This window comes from Sciurus carolinensis, chromosome 1 (assembly GCF_902686445.1).
Source record: "Sciurus carolinensis chromosome 1, mSciCar1.2, whole genome shotgun sequence".
NCBI classification, from domain to species: Eukaryota; Metazoa; Chordata; class Mammalia; order Rodentia; family Sciuridae; genus Sciurus; species Sciurus carolinensis.
The window spans coordinates 117,012,635-117,031,278 of record NC_062213.1 but is presented as its reverse complement, the minus strand read 5'-3'; the positions used below and the strand labels follow the sequence as shown (position 1 = coordinate 117,031,278).

At 31.8% G+C, this 18,644-nt stretch overlaps 1 protein-coding gene across 3 annotated transcripts in view; it reads left to right on the top strand.

Moving 5' to 3' along the window:
* Positions 1-18,176, top strand: part of LOC124983625 (pancreatic alpha-amylase) — a 45,216-nt gene extending 27,040 nt beyond the window's left edge. Inside the window, exons 1-11 of one of the 3 annotated variants that reach the window (XM_047551059.1) lie at positions 2,099-2,405; positions 10,893-11,106; positions 11,467-11,613; positions 12,425-12,622; positions 13,120-13,350; positions 14,118-14,251; positions 14,982-15,104; positions 15,202-15,301; positions 16,318-16,436; positions 16,536-16,661; positions 17,959-18,176. In XM_047551059.1, the coding sequence (XP_047407015.1) occupies positions 10,939-11,106; positions 11,467-11,613; positions 12,425-12,622; positions 13,120-13,350; positions 14,118-14,251; positions 14,982-15,104; positions 15,202-15,301; positions 16,318-16,436; positions 16,536-16,661; positions 17,959-18,148 (1,536 nt within the window). In that variant the 5' untranslated portion in view covers positions 2,099-2,405; positions 10,893-10,938 and the 3' untranslated portion in view covers positions 18,149-18,176. Of the gene's footprint in view, positions 1-2,098; positions 2,406-2,526; positions 2,632-10,892; positions 11,107-11,466; positions 11,614-12,424; positions 12,623-13,119; positions 13,351-14,117; positions 14,252-14,981; positions 15,105-15,201; positions 15,302-16,317; positions 16,437-16,535; positions 16,662-17,958 lie in introns of those variants that run through there. The other 2 variants (XM_047551073.1, XM_047551065.1) reach the window with 2 other exon arrangements.
* The last annotated feature ends 468 nt before the right edge of the window (positions 18,177-18,644 follow it).

Here is an 18,644-nt window from a genome sequence, read left to right as displayed (position 1 = left end):
CCTAAGATTCCATCTCACCCCAATTAGAATGGCAATTATCAAGAATACAAGCAACAACATGTGTTGGCGAGAATGTGGGGAAAATATAAATTATTAAATTAAATATAAAAACAAACAAGCAAGACAACAATGTGTTTATTTTAGATTTTTTTATATTGAGGTATCTTTTTATATAATATTTAGAAATTTTGCTGGGCACTCAGAACTGAAATTCTGGAAAATACTGAACTAATTTATTCCAACAGTGTCTTTTATTATTATTATCTTCTGATTCTGTGACTTATTCTTCCCTTAACTTCGTATCACATGAAAAAAGAAAGATCTTATGAATCATAAAGCTAACAGGAATCTAGTGTATCAGTCAAGAGGAGTAGGTTATGCTATAGTAAGGAAAACTCACAAATTTCCAGTGGCTTAAAATAGCCAAGTTTATTTTTCATTTCATCTCAGATCAGCAAAGTAATTGTTATTAGTACCTTTGTAATAGCAATAAAATCTTTATTTTGACATATGCTTTAGCAATTTAGGAGGCCCCTAAATAAAACATTATTTTTTCTTGCATTTCATTGCAAAAGCAAATTCAACAGGATAGTGGCATATTTCACCTGCAAGTGAGGAGTACCAACTGTTGTGAACAACAATCCATTCTGTGAGGTTATAATTGAAAACTATCAGAAAGAAGCAATTGCATTTGAGTTAACATTTGAAAAGCAAGAAATGTGTGAAGACCCCCAGCCACTTCCACAGTCTTCATATTAACTAAACAAACATATTAACTAAACAAAATTTTCTATATTCCAAAATATTTTCAACAACAATACTTTGATTTTCATAACAACAAAACAAGGGAAACCATTGTAATAGCTCACTGGAAGTTGAACTACTTTGTCTTGAATTTTAGTCCAATGTTTTCTACAATTTGACAATGAAGAAATCATATGACCTGCTTTTTTCAATATCCAAAGAAGACAAAATCAGCATACTATGATGACACAGCCACATCAATGTTTATAGCTGCTACATTGACAATAGCTAGGCTATGCAGCCAACCTAGGTGCCCTTCAATAGATGAATGGATAAAGAAAATGTGGTGTATATACAGAATGGAATAAGACCCAGTCATAAATAGGAATGACTTCATGTCTTTTGCCAGTGAATAGATGGATCTAGAAACTGTCATGCTAAGTGAAAATAAGCCAATCCACCAAAAAACAAATGTCAAATGTTTTCCCTGATATGTGGAAACTGACCCACAATAAGAGAGTGGGGATAGAAGTTCAGTGGAGTAGACAAAGGGGAATGAAAGGAAGGGAGGGGGATAGGAAAAGGAAAGACAGTGGAATGAATCTGGCATAACTTTCCTTTGTGCATATATGAATATACCACAGTGAATCTCACCATCATGTATATCAACAAGAAATTAATTAAAAATAATGATGGCAGAAAGATCAGTAGAGGCAGGAGGTGGAAGCAAAAAAGAAGGAGAGGTGCTAGGGTATGAATTAAAACAGGATATATTCTATGCTTGTATAATTATGTTAAAATGGATTCTACTGTCATGTATAACAAAAAAGAACCAATAAAAATCTCTATGAAAACAGTGGTAATCATAATTCTATCTTGCAGGGCCTGTGTGTTGGAGTGCGGGGGTGGGGGGCGGGTAGGGATCAAACTGATAAAGCATGGAAGTGTTACAAAGCAACACTCAATACATATTAATATTGTTAATGGATTTTGTTCTTTCATCATATTCATTAAAATACTACCATCCTCATTTTCTAAGTGAGATCCTAAATATTATCAGTAGATTTCAATTCGTTATCTAAGGTTCACAGCATAAATGACAGAACTTAGACTTAAAATTAGTTTTCTTATTTAGTCACTTTATTTACATTCTAGTCTAACTTATTTTACTTAGCTAATTTGACCCAATTACATGCTGAAACAATCTTTATGGTTGATTGAGCAAAGGTCTTTTTCCCTGTATATTGGTTTAAGTGATTCAGGGAAAAAAGATTAGTTCAGAGTGGGAGAGGACATTGTAGAAAAAGAAAGTGAAACAACTGAATAGTATGGTGTAATCAGAAGAGTTTGCAGAGCAACAAATTTAGCAGAGGGGAGACTGGTTTGCTCAGGAAGCAAGCAAGGGTGATAGTGGCCAATGTGGCATCATTGAGGAGATCGGATTAGACTGCTTGTTGAAAATTAGATTTGAAGAATTGGAGCAGGGCTATAGGATTGCATTTTGAAAGGAAGAGGTTATAGAAAATTTATGAAATTCTATAAGCCAGCAATTTTTTTTCCTACTGAACAGAAACAAAAGCAAAACTGAGATTTTTTTTGATTTTATGATTGAAAAACACTTAACTGTGGATATGGGATATTGCTGATTTGAAGTCAACGTGGTAAGTTGCTTTAATATTTTGTTGAGTTTCATATAGATCCCCCTCCCCCCTTTTGTCTTGAAATAGGTGGTTTCTGTCATATGATTTGATACAGTTCAGTTTCACAGTCTATTTTAGGTTTGTTAACAGCTCATATTTCAGTGTCCAGCAGCACAAACTGTACTATTTAATGTTGGGAATGTGACAGAATGTTGGCTCAAAACATTTCTCTAATTTCAAAGATCTGGTAGGCAAACTTCATTATCTTTGCCTTTTTTCTTTAACGTGCACACAGGACTTATCCTAAGCTTAGGTTTATTATCTTTTTCTTTTTTTTTTTTCTTTCCTGGTGGGGGTTGCTGATGGTTGAAGGTTTACTGGTTTGAGAAAATCTTACTTAATCCAGTGTAAAATTAGAAGAAATTATGACTTCTTTTCAGTTAGAACAACTATGCATTTGATCAAGTTGTATAGTAATAATTCTACCTAAAGCTTTAGAATATAAAAACATAAAAAATAGAAAAAAATTGAAGTTGCAATACTTGGAGGTGGATACACATGATAACATACCATGCATAGTTATGACATTAAAAGTATGTCCTTTTCGCATTCTGTGGAACTATGAGAAATCAACTTCTATTGTTTATAAATTATAAAATAAATAAATATATTTCTATTGAATATTTTAATGATACTTTATTAAACTATTTACTACAAAATACATAACTATGAGTTCTCTAGGCTAATAACTATAAATGACAAGAGTAGGTAATTTGTCTCTTCTTTATCAATTCCTTTGTATGTTAAAAGCCATTCATTTTGACATAGTTGTGAGACTACTTAGAATAGGGAGAAAGAATTTTGTAAATTATTGAGATTCATATAAGTAGACAGGAAGCTATAGAAATATGCAAGTCTCTTGGAGGTTATTACCTTTGTTTAACATTTTGATAGAACTCCATCAATTTATGTGAAGTCCAGCTTTGGTATGACTCAAGTAGGGTTTAAACTAAATGACTAAATTTATGGTATTCAATGTGTTAAGAGAAATCCTGAATTTACACTGGAGTCTTACCTTTATATTGGCATTTATATTGCAGCATTCATCAAAATAACAATGTCTCATATAATATTGATTTAAAAAATATTTTTGAGAAAACTATACACTGGATAATTTTCATTTAGAATTTTATTCCTGTCCTTGTATATACTTTTTTTATAATTATTTATTTATATTTGTTATTTTAATAGTACATACTTATGGGGTGTGGTATGATAATTGGACACATTAGACAAGGTATAATGATCTAATCAGCATAGTTAACATTTACAGCCACTTAAACATTTATAAAATATTTTATTAACATAATAATTGTACATATTTATGGTTTGTTTAATAGTGCGCAATAACCTACTAAATACCTTTTGAATAACTAGAAAAAAACTTGAGAAAGTTTTGAACATAAAACAATGGTAAGAAGATGGAAACATTAAATACTCTGTTCGATCAGTGCGTTTTGTATATACATGTATATACACTGTACCCCATAAATATTGGGTATGTTTTATTGATACTTTGACTATAAATATACTCCGGAAGGATTGTTGCTTTACTATTAGGATATTATTAAATACCCTGTTTTATATATTTTATGTGTATTAATACCTAGCCCTATTTCATATTTTTAAGGAATTTCCAAGATATCTCATTTTCCACTTTGTATAGTAATGATAGAACTTTTGAATAGATATTTCATCTTTGTAGAGCAATGCAGGAAATAAAGATTTATGGGTAACAGAATTATTATTACTAACTGTGATGACTTTTTGGAGGAAATTGTTACAGGATAGCTATGCTAGGAAAGTAGATACAACAAATATTTCAACTCCATATTTTTTTCCTTTGTTTTTGATGCCAAAGATATCCAGGATTTGTTTGCAGATTTTATTTCCCAAGATAGCAGTTTCAATTCTTCTTCTATGGCATTTATAACTCTTCAAATTGCTTGTTTGTGGGGGAAATTAAGATTAAATGGGTCATAACTGCTTTCATGTTGATGGATGACCTCAAAAGCAAGATAACAATTCTTTAATCAAAATGCAGTCTGTAAAAATAAAAATTTAAGTTAAAAAAAAAAGGACTGAGTGTCCTCTGCAGTGCCCAAGGAGGCCAAGATCTGTTACTTTGGATACCAGTGGTCAGAAATGCTCATGTTTCAGTATTTCTATAGGACTGACTCACACCAAGATGGTATGGAATACAGCACCTTCACCTGTCATCAAGCCCCTTTTTGGTTCCAAGACATCCAAGGCTGTGTCTCTCTCTATTGAACTAGTGAGAGGGTTGTCAGTGTTTTTATTCCTGGGGATGCTCTGGCTGCATGTTTGAATCCTTGCTTTGCAGTGGACTTTTACTTATTTTTTGTAGCCCTCACTGTCTGTAGGCTGGAGCCTCCGACAAGTTGTTACCATGTTTATGGGGATATGTTGCACAAAGCTACCCAAGCAGTCATTTTGCAACTCTCAGCTTTAACCTTTGCTGGCTTTGTAATTTCAATTATATCGTGGGGACATGGGCAAAGCTGTTGTTATGCTGTTGAAGCTTTATATTCTTAATATCCTAAGAATGGGGACATGGGCAAAGCTGTTGCTATGCTGTTGAAGCTTTATATTCTTAATATCCTAAGAATGGATCCTATGCCTCTTTGCCTCTACTGTCATGCTGTTCAGCTCACAATAAGAATTAAGAGATCAGTCCATTTGTGGACAAACCTTATCTGAATTGCATGACTATTTTAGAATTTAACTGTTAAGAAACAAATTTGAGAGAAAATGTATCCATGTAATAAGACCGAATTCTGGATTATGGTGAGTTAATGGGGTTGTCTCCCAACTCACAAGACTCACAGTATAACTAAACTTTATATGTGACCTTTTTCCTTTTGATTTATCAATATTTTAAAGAGAATTCAGTTTTATTATTATCAATACATGATCATACTTCTGCATTTGTCTTGGGAATAATGGAAAAAGGGAAATATTTCATTCATGGGTAAGGACTGAAGAAAATTAAACACAGTCTACTTAAACACTAGAAACTTTCCTCTGTCCTGTTGATACCAGCTAGTGATGGTACCTGTCCCCAGGAATACTTTAAAATCAGGAAATGCTGAAATGAGATTTCTCATTTCTAGGAAGGAAATCTCATCTCGGAGAACTAATAGAGAACCTCCAGTTAGCGAAGAGCTCTCCCTTGTCAATGTATCAGAGTATTACAGATTCTAACAGACTTCATCCTCAACTGTGCTTTACTTGTCCAAAAGTAATCTTTCCACAGATATAAAATCATAAATAATAAATTGTGGAAATTGATAATGACCAAATGTATTCAATGAAAAGAAAATTAACAATGCTGTTGTTAATGTTGTGTAAAAAAATGTATTATGCTCTTTAAAAATAATAAATGAGAAAAATATATGACAATGTACTTGACCAGTAATAGAAGCTTATATTTGTATATCTCCACCTATCATGGGTAGCTAATGAAATTTCCCAAATAATATTGTCGAGTCTTCCCTTATTTTAATAACATCTTAATTGCATTGTGAAAATCACTGATCTGTTACTAAAAGAACAGAAACAGGCTATGATGAAAGTATGTTTCAAAAACAACATAGGTGTGGAAGCAATCCTAAAGAAGGAAAGAAACAGAAAGAGATGGGAAGGGAGAGAAAGGGAAGGTAGAAAAGAAGGAAGATAGGAAGGAAAGAAGAAGGGAAAAAGAAAAAAATGCAAAAAAGCACAGGTGGAAAACAATAATGAGGTCCTCCCATTCCCATATCATCCTTTGGGGGAAACAAAAACATTTCTGGAGAAGTGGAAAGAATTATTAGAAGTTGAGAAGTGTGGAAAGGAAAGAGAATGCCAAGGAATGACAGAATGAAAGCTGGAAAGAGAACTGAGTTTGTAACAGTTTCAATAGGACCAAGAGTAAAAATAGCAATGCTGTAATAACAATATCATAACAAACAAGTATACTGAGATTTTATCATATTCATATACTGATAAAGCTTTATTTGCATTAATTTATTTAATCATGATAACTTCATGAGATAGACAGTACTTTATCTAGTTCATAGATAAATTAAATTTATAAAGGCTACTTTCCAGGGTCACACAACTGATAAATGGAAAGGTCAAGATTAAAACTAGCTTGACTTAATTTTAAGGTCATGTTCTGAACCATTACATTTTAGCATTTGTAACCTTGAATCAAGTGTGAAGTTCAAATGATTCCTCTCTTCTCTCTCCACTTTTTAAAGCATCACTCCTATATTATCACCAACTGTCTTATTAGTCTTCTTTCCTAATCTGATTCTAATACTTAAAACACATCCAGTTAGTGTCTTGCACTCTGCAAATTTTCCTTGTTTGTTTTTGAAAACCATTCTCTGGTAATGAAAGAACTCTTTATTCTCTCCTTCCAATATCCTCTACCCCATCTTTTATATCAACTGGTGGACTTTGCCCAAAGCTGTATCTTTGATTTCAACATCTCTCTTGTTACCTTGTCAGCTATCAAGGATCCAGTTCTCAAAGCCAGATAATTTAGCTGGTTAGTGTTACCCTGGATGTTGTTTAGGTATGACATCTGTTCTGTTCAGTATCTCAGGCAAATTAATAAATATTTTTGTGTGCCATTCCTCAAACTATTATTGCTTTATTGGAAATTCCCAAATTTCTCTGCTTTTTTTCCTTACATCTATCTTTTAAGTTGGTTTTATATTGGCATTTAGGTTTAAAATGGGACCTCAAACTCAGAATTTAGTTTTTCAGTTTTCCTATAATCAACCTACCTTTAAATTGCACTGTAAGTGACAAGAGCATTGCCATTCTTCCACTCACCCAAACTTTAAATAATAGCATCCCCTTTAACTCCTTTTTTTCACTTTCCTGACATCTGTTTAGCTACCATTTCCTATAGTCAATCTTCACCAAATTTATTGCATCTCCCCTCTCTATATAAATTAATTATTATTGAATAAAAATATCTCATGTCTTATAATTCTGTGGGTCAAGTAGATGGCCCTCCTGCTGATTCAACCCTGGAGCATCATTCACCTACTGTTACCTAGTGGGTCAACTCAGATGATTGGAATGGCTTGGTACAACCAGACCTCTTTACCTATTTGTTCATTCCAACTACGCACACCGCATAATAGTCTCATATTTTGAAGAGATTACAACCCTGTGTAAATCCTAATAAAATTTTTGCTTGTTTCTTGTTGACTGACATTTCACTATAATAAGACAAGTCACAAGTCAATTCTACAGACTTGTAGAAAGAGACTCCACCTATGGTATGGCTACTGGAAAATGTTATTACTTGGATAGCACTTATTGTAACAATCTACAATACTCTCTTAACTCTCATTCTTATTGCTCTAACCCTAGTTCAGATTTTCATTACTGCTTGGTTTAATAATGCACAGGACTTCTGCTGTTTCTATCTCAGCTGCCTATGCTTTCTAATCCAACTGTTATACTTAAAAAGTTCTAATCAAATTCCTTTCCTGTCTAAAGCAAACAAACAATAGTTTCTTATAGACTTCCAAAAAAACTGTTTTCTTCTTCCTGATTTTGAGCATTCTCAATATATCTTTACTACCTTGATGCCCATGGCTCTCCCACACCTAACTTATGGTTTCAAAGCATTACTTTCCTCCTTGACTTTATTCATATTTGAAAATTCTATTTTTCTTACTAAAATGGAATTTCACCTTATCTTTTTTCATTAAAGTCAAACATATTCTTAAAATCAATTTCATCTTCCCCTATTCCTGTCAGAAATTACTTTTTGTGACACACTTTACTCATGACTGTTTTACAATGATCTTATCCTTCACTGTACTTTTGTTGGTTTTTGTGTGTGTTTGTATCCCTTCTCAGACTTAACCTCTATAATAACTCTAACTAGAATATGATACATCACATATGTAATTTAACATTTTTAATGACCATTTGTGAGGAAGCAAAAAGTAAACTAAGGTAATTCATGCTAATAATAAATTTTATTTAGCCTAATGTATCACAAAATATTATTTCAACAAGTAAAAAAGAAAAATTATTAATTAATTATTATTAATAATTAATTTCAAGTATTAACTCTGAAATACAGAGTATATTTTATACTTACAGCATATTTCTGTTCAAATTAGCAACATTTCAACTGCTCCATAGAAAATTCTTGCTGTGGACTCTGTACTGAACATCCCAACTTTAGAAATATGGAAGAAATTTTGGTGTAACACTGAGATGTCACTTTATAGTCAGAACTGTTATCATATTCTGCCCTCTTCACTTACTACAGAAACCTGGGCAATTTGCTTAGTCTCTCTGGGCCTTAGTTTCTTCATGTGTATAAAATTTTTGAAAAGACTAAGATTGAAGTATTACACAATTTCTGACATGGTGTTCATTTATTTATAAACCTCAATGTCTTACATGATGCCTGTAACTTAGAGTATATGTTAAACAGTCATTTATTGAGCACATTAGACATACTAATCATTTGCTAGGTTCTAGGATCATTACATATGATGTCTACCTTTTAAAAGCTTGGTTCAGAATGGTGAACGTGTAAATACTTAATTATTTGTAACATATTTACAATATAAATGATATATATTTAATAAGTTTAAAAAGCTGTTACATAGCATAGGAGTTATAAATTATGCCTGGGAATATAAGTGTAGGCTTTATAAAGATGTTGCTTCAACTCAATATATACAAGGTACACATGATGATGGAAGAGGATCATAGGAAGAATACCATGGGGGTATGAACTTACATGTAAAACACATGGAACTTTTAGTGTTGATTGGAACCAGAAAGGACCAAAGGAGAATGCCGTGACTACTAGAGCAATAATTAGGGAATGATTGGTACTCTTCCCCAGAGATAGTACTTCCTCATTTTCCCTCATCTTAATAAATGATATCATCTCCAAATATCTTTATCTTTAGTGTTTGCATTTCCTAATTCTTTAGTTTTAATATTCCCATAAACCTGTTGCCTCTCCACCTTTGAAACATCCTGTCTGTGCCCTAGTCTAAGCCACCCATTTCTTGAACCACTATAAAAAAGCTGCTAACTTATCATCTTCCTTATTCCACTGATATACTCCAGTAATTTGATTTCTTCCCAGAGACAATGGTGATTTCCTTTTAAAGTACAGCATGATGCTTCAGCTCTCCTTACAGTCTCATTGGCTCTCTCTTGGTATGTCCTGAGGTCTGGCCTATCTCTCTGTCTACAATCCATTTACTTTTACGTTTATCACACATGCTTTAGCCTTGCTAACTTTAAAAAAAAAAGTTTCTTAAGTATTCGAAACTTTTTTCACCTGTGAGTTTTTGCTTTCTTCTCTATCTAGATTGTTGTTTCTCTTCTTCAAATGGCTACTTACTTTTAATTCTTTAAATCACAGATAAAAATCACTCCCTCAATAATCTTTCACTGACCATCCTGTCTAAAATGCCCTGATGGTGAAGTTACTCTCTATTTTATTATGCTCTTACTTCATACTAGTTTTTATTGAAATCTGAAATTATTTACAATCACTGTTGTTATTATTACTGATATTATCTTTACTTGCATATTTTCTTTTTCTTCCACTAGAGTGTAAGCTCTCTTGGAACAAAAACATGACTGTCTTGCTCATCATTATATCCCTTACATCACCTCAGTACTTGACCAAAGGATACTCAATATTTGTTGAAAGGATGGAGAAAAGTTTCCCACCTATACTATTAATTAAGGAGGAAAAGGATGTACATTATTTGATTTAGTGTTTTATTAGACATAAAAGATATTTGACAATGGGAAAAAAATCACAACCACCACAAATCCTGCTATTCTAGCATAAATCCTACTATGCTAGCACAAAGCCTACTACTCTAGCTGTTACTAATCTCTTGATTTAATGAGGGATCTAATTATCCAATTCATGGGCATTTGAATTTCAAGTAGTTTCTTAAATTTCAATACAGAAATTTAAATAACTAAAAATTGGTGTTTGGGAAGGAAGATAAGGAAATTAATGTCTTTTTTTTTTAAATGGAAATATTACAAACATAGCAGATAAATAGTTAAAGCATCATTTTGAGTATAAATTCAGTTGTGTCTAATTGTAATTTTATTCCTGAATTAGTGAAGGACATCAGAAATAAGATCTAATTCTAATAAGATTTAATCCTGAATAATACATGAATAAGGACTGCTTATGTATGTCAAATGCCAGATATTTGAAAAGGCTAATATTCCTTCAGTAAGAACAACATTAAGTTCTAAAAGGTCATTTAAGATTATTTTCCTGGGAGATTTTATGAATGTTCTTCACCTGTTGAGTTAACATTATTATTGATAATCCTTTTCACATTTCAGTGTTTGTACTCTAAATATTTATTCATGTTAACATTTACTTTGTCAAATGTGCTCATTTTACAGGAATATAAATAGTTGCTAGAAAGAACACTGGCAACCTGAGAGCAAAATGAAGTTCTTTCTGTTGCTTTCAGCCCTTGGGCTCTGTTGGGCTCAGTATTCACCAAATACTCAACAGGGACGGACATCTATGGTCCACTTGTTTGAGTGGCGCTGGGTTGATATTGCTCAGGAATGTGAGCGATATTTAGCTCCCAATGGATTTGGAGGAGTACAGGTAAGGATTGTTCACATCATAAATTGTAGCATTTACTTGAGCTTATGGTAAATGGTATAGTATAGTAAGATGGCAATCAGTTTCTGTGAATCTGAGATAATATGTTACTTCATATATAAGTACTCTAAAACAGTTTTCTGAGGAAGAAAATATTTAGTATTAGTGGCAACTTTATATTTTGTTTCAAGATAACAACAGGACATCTCTAATATTTTGTTAATATTTTGGAGTGGTTATGAAGCAAGGTAGCAGCATATACAAAGACTCAGAATTAATTTTAGGTTATTTGTTAGTTTTAGAGGTTTTAATGACATGAAGTAAGCCATAATCTGATACTTATTAAGATTGCTTTATTTGTAGATCTCACCACCCAATGAAAATATTGTAGTTAACAACCCTTCAAGACCTTGGTGGGAAAGATACCAACCAATTAGCTATAAAATATGCACAAGATCTGGAAATGAAGATGAATTCAGAAACATGGTGACTAGATGTAACAATGTTGGTGTAAGTGAATTCAAGTTTCCTTTAAAAATATATAGGAAGATAATTTCTCCTTTTTCTTTCTCTCCTTTGAGCAGAAACTTTCTGGTATATGACTTTTTAAAATTTTACTTAATGGTTGAGCTAAAACTCAAATGAACTATTGCATTATGTCCAAGCTTTATAAATCCTTATATATGTATCATTTATCTACTAAAGAAAAGACCATTTAAAGTTTAAAGTTTACTTGTAAGGCAAGAGACAAACTTTGGACCCTTATAACTAAACACATTTCTGATTAGGTATTAAAAGTTCCAATTACAATAGTTGCTGTCATTTGTATGTGATTTTTAAACATGTAAGTTCCTGAGTACTCTTCTCCATCAGTTTTTTAAATGGTAAATAGCTGTTTTCTCCCTATAGTGAGGAGCATAATGATAGGCAATGTCTATCTTCTTCTCTTCAGATCCTAAGCAGAGAGTAAAGGCTATTTGTTTCTTTCTCCTTGTGATCCACTGAAATTTCAAAGATTAATCATTTCTTTTGTCTCAACTGATTCTTACCTCCTTAAAAATGACTTTGTTCATAATTATGATAGCTTCTTCTTTTCTCAATATATCATTTACATAAATATATGACCAAACAACTAAAATGAATATCAGTCTTCATTTCACATTAGTTTCTTTCACACTTGACTTTTTAGTCTTGTAGGAAAATGAAGTTATAAAATAATAAAGAAATATTTTGGACTTTAATGAATATCCTGTATTGTTCAATCAATAAAGTTTCAGATTTCTACCTAAAGTCAAACTGAAGTAAACACTTTGCTTTTCAGGTCCGAATTTATGTGGATGCTGTAATTAATCATATGTGCGGTGAAGGGGGAGGTGCAGGAACAAGCAGTACTTGTGGAAGTTACTACAATGCTCAAAATAGGGAGTTTCCAGCAGTTCCATACTCTGCTTGGGATTTTAATGATGGTAAATGTAAAACCTCAAGTGGCGGCATTGAGAGCTATAATGATGCTGCTCAGGTAATTTTCTTTTTAAAATAATGATCTAGAATTACCTATGCCTTTAAGTATGCACATGTAGCTTACTTAAACTCCATTTTAAATACTAGTTTAGATGCCTTAATAAAACATATTACCATGACTGAGTGCATAAAAATAAGAAACTCAATAATCAAAAACATTATCTAGTCATGGTACTAGGAATAGAACTCAGTGGTAGAGCCTTTGCCTGGCATGTGTAAGGCACTGGGTTCACTCCTCAATACCACAAGAATAAGTGAATAAATTCCCCCAATCAATTAGAAAAGCTCATCTGCTCATTTACTACGTTCTCCATTTTTATTCTAGAAACTATTTCAAAGGTGCATCCACAGTATAATGCCAATATTCTCAATGCCCAATGTAAAAGAGGAATTATGGAAATATATGTTGATGAATAAATGAATGAATGAATAATCAAATGGATTCTCAGATGAAAGATGATATTTTTTAAAAGACAAAATTTTTTACCTCAACAGGTCAGAGATTGTCGCCTGGTTGGTCTTCTTGATCTTGCACTGGAGAAAGATTACGTGCGCACCCAAATTGCTAATTATATGAACCATCTCATTGATATTGGTGTAGCAGGGTTCAGACTTGATGCTTCTAAGCATATGTGGCCTGGAGACATAAAGGCAATTTTGGACAAACTGCATAATCTAAACACAAACTGGTTCCCTCAAGGAAGCAGGCCTTTCATTTTCCAGGAGGTACATCCATCCATATATGTGCATAAAAAAATATAATTTCATTCATTAGAAAATAAATGGTCAATTTAATTAAACATGAAATTTCTGTAGGTTAATGGCTAAGTCATTTATATATAGCAGTATTCTTAAAATTTTTATTTAGAAGAAATACATTTAACTCTTTATCAAAATATGTTCTTTAGAAGTACAGAAAATTTATTTAGGCTACAAATCACTGCTATTTATTATATCCCCAGAGACTATTACACAAGATAGAAAATCATATAGTTGTTCTCTAAGCCAGTGTGATTTTGAATTTTCACTATACCACTACTAATTTACTAGTTGTGTAAATTTTTAGTCAAATTGATTTTCCTTTCTGTTAAACAATTTATTTTTCAACTAAAGGAAAGGACTAATGATAATGTTTATGTCTTTGTTTTCTTTGGAAAGTTAAATGAGTGAGTAATTATCAAGCACTGAGAAATATTGATCAGGTAGTACATTCTATGATGGTGTGAGCTATTGTTATTATAATTTATGTGCAAGACTGAATGAGATCAGGATTCTCACAGGACGATAGATCACCTTGTCATAAGATTTCTTTCAGTATTGTAGCATATACTTTATCAAAACAAAATAAGAATCTCAGTGTGATAAAAACCATTTTGAGCATTTCAAATAACATAAATGTTTTAACGCTATTTTTCATATTATATTAATTTGTTTGTTAAAATACTTCAAAATTTTTACATTAAAAATGATATTTTCCCCTGTATTTCCACTAGGTGATTGATCTGGGTGGTGAGGCAATTACAAGTAGTGAGTACTTTGGAAATGGCCGTGTGACAGAATTCAAGTATGGAGCAAAACTGGGCACAGTTATTCGTAGGTGGAATGGAGAGAAGATGGCTTACTTAAAGTAAATATAATTTATCATTTGTAGTATTTCACAGATCTATTAGACATACGACTCCAGTATGAATTGCCTTCTTAGAACCTTTTTAGATAATCAAGAAATTGATTATTAATAAGTGTTATTCTTCCTCAAATCACAATTACTCATCATTTTTACTTAGAATATCAATCACAAGGAAGTATTCTGGAAACCAAAACATCACCTAAATATTTTAAACTATCTATGATTTGAGTAAACTAGATTTGAGTAATGTTTACCTATAATCTATTAAAGCCAGATTATTATTAAGAAGATACTACCATTTATAAATTACCTACAATGTGGCCCTAATTATGGAATATACATGCATTCTATCAACTCATTGATTTGAAACATTAAGGAGCTCATACTATGAGAATACAGTGTCAAAGCCTCATTTTAACCAAGTTTGCCTTTCTGTATAACTTGATATGAATATTAACTCTTCTGAAGTTCATATAAAATACATATCCTAAAACCTTTCAAAGAACATTTTTAAAGACAAAAATCTTATATATGAATAGATACAAATAATCTTACACATATACAAATGCAGAATGAATTTATAGATTTCTTAATCTGCAAATAACCCTAAATTCTATGGAATAATCATTTAATTAGAGAATTTATCTAAGGATGCTATATAAAAAGAGATACAGATTTAGGTTATCCTAAATCTATTGTAAAAGAAGAATAATATTTATTGTTTTAATAGGAACTGGGGAGAAGGTTGGGGTTTCATGCCTTCAGACAGAGCACTTGTCTTTGTGGATAACCATGACAACCAACGAGGACATGGAGCTGGAGGATCATCCATTCTTACATTCTGGGATGCGAGGTAGGAGAAAAACTTCTCTACCATGTTTTTAACTCACCTTTTAATGAAAATGATAATATTATATTCTTTTATTATAATATATTTTTATTACTTTCAGACTGTATAAAATGGCAGTTGGATTCATGCTTGCTCATCCTTATGGATTTACACGAGTAATGTCAAGCTACCGTTGGCAAAGAAATTTTGTGAATGGACAAGTAAGTTTTGAATTTGTCCACATATCTTTTTTTTTTTTTTTTTTTTTTTGCGGTGCTGGGGATTGAACCCAGGGCCTTGTGCTTATGAGGCAAGCACTCTACCAACTGAGCTATCTCCCCAGCCCCCACATATCTTTTTATCAAGAAAAAGTAGGTAATTTTATTTTAATTTCTCATGAGGTTATTATATTCAATATTTATTCATCAAGTATTTATTTAAATGGAAACCTGATGCTGATCTCTGATTATTTTTAGTAATGCAAAGGATATTAAATACATAAAATTTATATTCTCTCATGTCAAAGAGTATGAAAACTGTTCAGTAATATGACAGATATCTACACACTAAGAAAAAAAAACACTAAAAAGAGCAAGATGCAGGGTATAAAATATATACTTCTCAAAAGTACCAGTTTCACAGACTTGATATGAAGATTATGCATACTAAAACTTATCAAAACTTTAAACAGTTCCTGCCTATATTATGAGAAATACAAATGTTGTAAAAATATTTTTTTTAAAAGTTTTGTGGAATGCAAAGAAATGGTTGAGTTGAGCTGAAGTTAAAAAAGAAAAAACCTTAAAATATGAAGAAAATGATATACATTAAAGAAAAAAATTGACAGACCACTTCAGGAAAAGTGAGAATGAGAAAAATATTGGAGGAATGATAAAACATTAATCAAAATAGCAGTTTCAAAAATGAACTGAGAAATTATTAAAATTTTAAAAGTTAGGTGAGGGTTCTCCTTTTAAACTGGATTTCAGAAGCAGCATCATTATAGAGACTTCATACCTAAAACAAATCCCTTTCTTATAAGTCAGACAGATACCTACAGAACCAGAGTTTACAGAGGTGATCAAAGCTCAGTAAAGATCTGTACAAATACTGAACATGATGGATTCTAAACAAAGACACTGCGGAGACAAATATGACCAATTAATTGGGTTTAGTATAATGAAGGAAGAGAAAGATACATATATGTTAAAAATGTTTTTTTTTTGTTTAAATTAAGGATGCTAATGATTGGATTGGACCACCAAATAATAATGGAGTGATTAAAGAAGTTACTATTAATCCAGACACTACTTGTGGCAATGACTGGGTCTGTGAACATCGATGGCGCCAAATAAGGTAAGAATAATTATTTAGATGTATCATCTAACTTTCCTTAACATTTTAAACTGTTTGAATCTAAGGATATTAACATTTTATATGATATTGTGCTTTTAGAAACATGGTTATTTTCCGAAATGTAGTTGATGGCCAGTCTTTCACAAACTGGTGGGATAATGGTAGCAACCAAGTGGCTTTTGGAAGAGGAAACAGAGGATTCATTGTCTTTAATAATGATGACTGGTAAGTAGATAGCAATTTTAAATAATTTTTATACTTTTATATTCTAGATTTATTCTATCTCCACTTATTTACCTTTTTCATATCTGAAAAATTCTTTAGTCAGGAAATTAAGAGAGTAAGAAATCAGAAAAGTACAGAAGAAAAATGATGATGGCATTTATTTTTTCCCCTATTTTTATAAGGATTTTTGTTTTAAGTAGAGCTTTTTTATGCATCCTTGCAATAAATATGTGTGTGCATACATATAGTACACATTATATGTTCATATTACATGAGTCACTATATATACCAATAGTTAATATAAGGATTGCAAAATCACTAAAAGAACATGGTGTTCAGTTCTAATCTCAGTACTGGAATATCTTTTTTAGCTCTGTATCTTGACTATTCCTCTATCTGCTCCTTTGGTATACATTCTCCACTTTTCCACCTCTCAGGGACAAGTACTATTTTTTAAAGTATATGTGTAAGAAATATATATCTTATGGTCAATTATTTTCCTCAGTAGATTTTGAGTTTTATTTCTAAAACTTCTCATTGCTGGTCTTTCATTAGTGATATTTATAGCCTACTCTTGTCATCTAATGAGTCTCTCATATGGAGAACTACAGCCAGAAAATCTCCGCAAGCTTTGGAATGTCTCAGTTGGAGCCCAACTTCTACTCGTGTTTAACTCAGTTTAGCCTAAATCATATTTTATTTTTTATTGGTCAAAAATAAATAAGTAAAGTGCCTCTCTTTTTTGCCAAAATAGCCCATGGCTAGCTCTTTAATTCCTGTGTTTTCTGGATAGAAGAACTAAAATAAATTTATGCATGACAGTTTTATATTCCAAGCTATGTACTTCTTCATAAAATGCTACATTGTTTTTACTTCTAGCCCTATTTTGGCCTCTGGCAAAAAATATATTTTTGAAGAAATATTTCAATTTAAATTCTTCAAAGTAATCAGTATTTTTATAAATTCACAAAAAGACAAACAGAAAATATTTATGTTTACCACACAGGCAGTACTTTTATCTAAGGATAGCAATTCCTGTAGATCTTCACTGCTATTCCTCAGCCTTTATTGCCTGGTGATACTCAGCACTGACTAGGAATCATAGATGTTCTGTATGATTACTTTTTGCACTCAGAACACTATTCACATCCACTAGAGAGGTCTCTGTATTTCAGTTTTCTTCTTATTGAGAACTTGACTGCTTAGAATTCTATAGCACAAAGTTGTTTATTTATTTTAGAGAGAATCTGATTTCTTATATTTGTGTTGAATTTAAGTAGTAAACTTTGTTTTACAGGTCATTGTCAACAACTTTGCAAACTGGTCTTCCTGGTGGCACATATTGTGATGTCATTTCTGGAGATAAAGCTAATGGTGACTGCACAGGAATTAAAGTCTATGTTTCCAGTGATGGCAATGCTCACTTTTCTATTAGTAACTATGCTGAAGACCCATTTATTGCAATTCATGCTGATTCAAAGTTGTAAATTTTTAATTAAATGCATATATACAGCATTACTGAGTATATTTTTTATTGTACATACATTACTTTTCATCATTTTTTTAAATTTTAGGATAAGCTATATTTTATCAACTCAAAAAGGTCAAGCATAAAAAAATCACATTAGTTGTACATACAATTTTAAGAAAGCTACAGCCAAGGTGTTATTGTTTTCAGAATATATACTTTAACCTACTTGCCAGCAATTTCTAAGAACTCAGAAAGGCATCCTGACAAATACATTTGTTGTCATCAACACCACTTGTCCACTCTGTATCTCTTGTGTCAGAGATATAGTCTGTCTTCAATTAGGAATAGCTGGTTTAATAATGATTCACATACTAAGACAGCTCAATTGTATGGTTTTTACAATACAGAATGGCTTTTGTAATTTACAGAGTTAAAAATAGGAGAGACTTCAATTATACAGTCTATAATTTTTAACAATATTGGTCTCACAGGAATATTCTACTACTTTCACT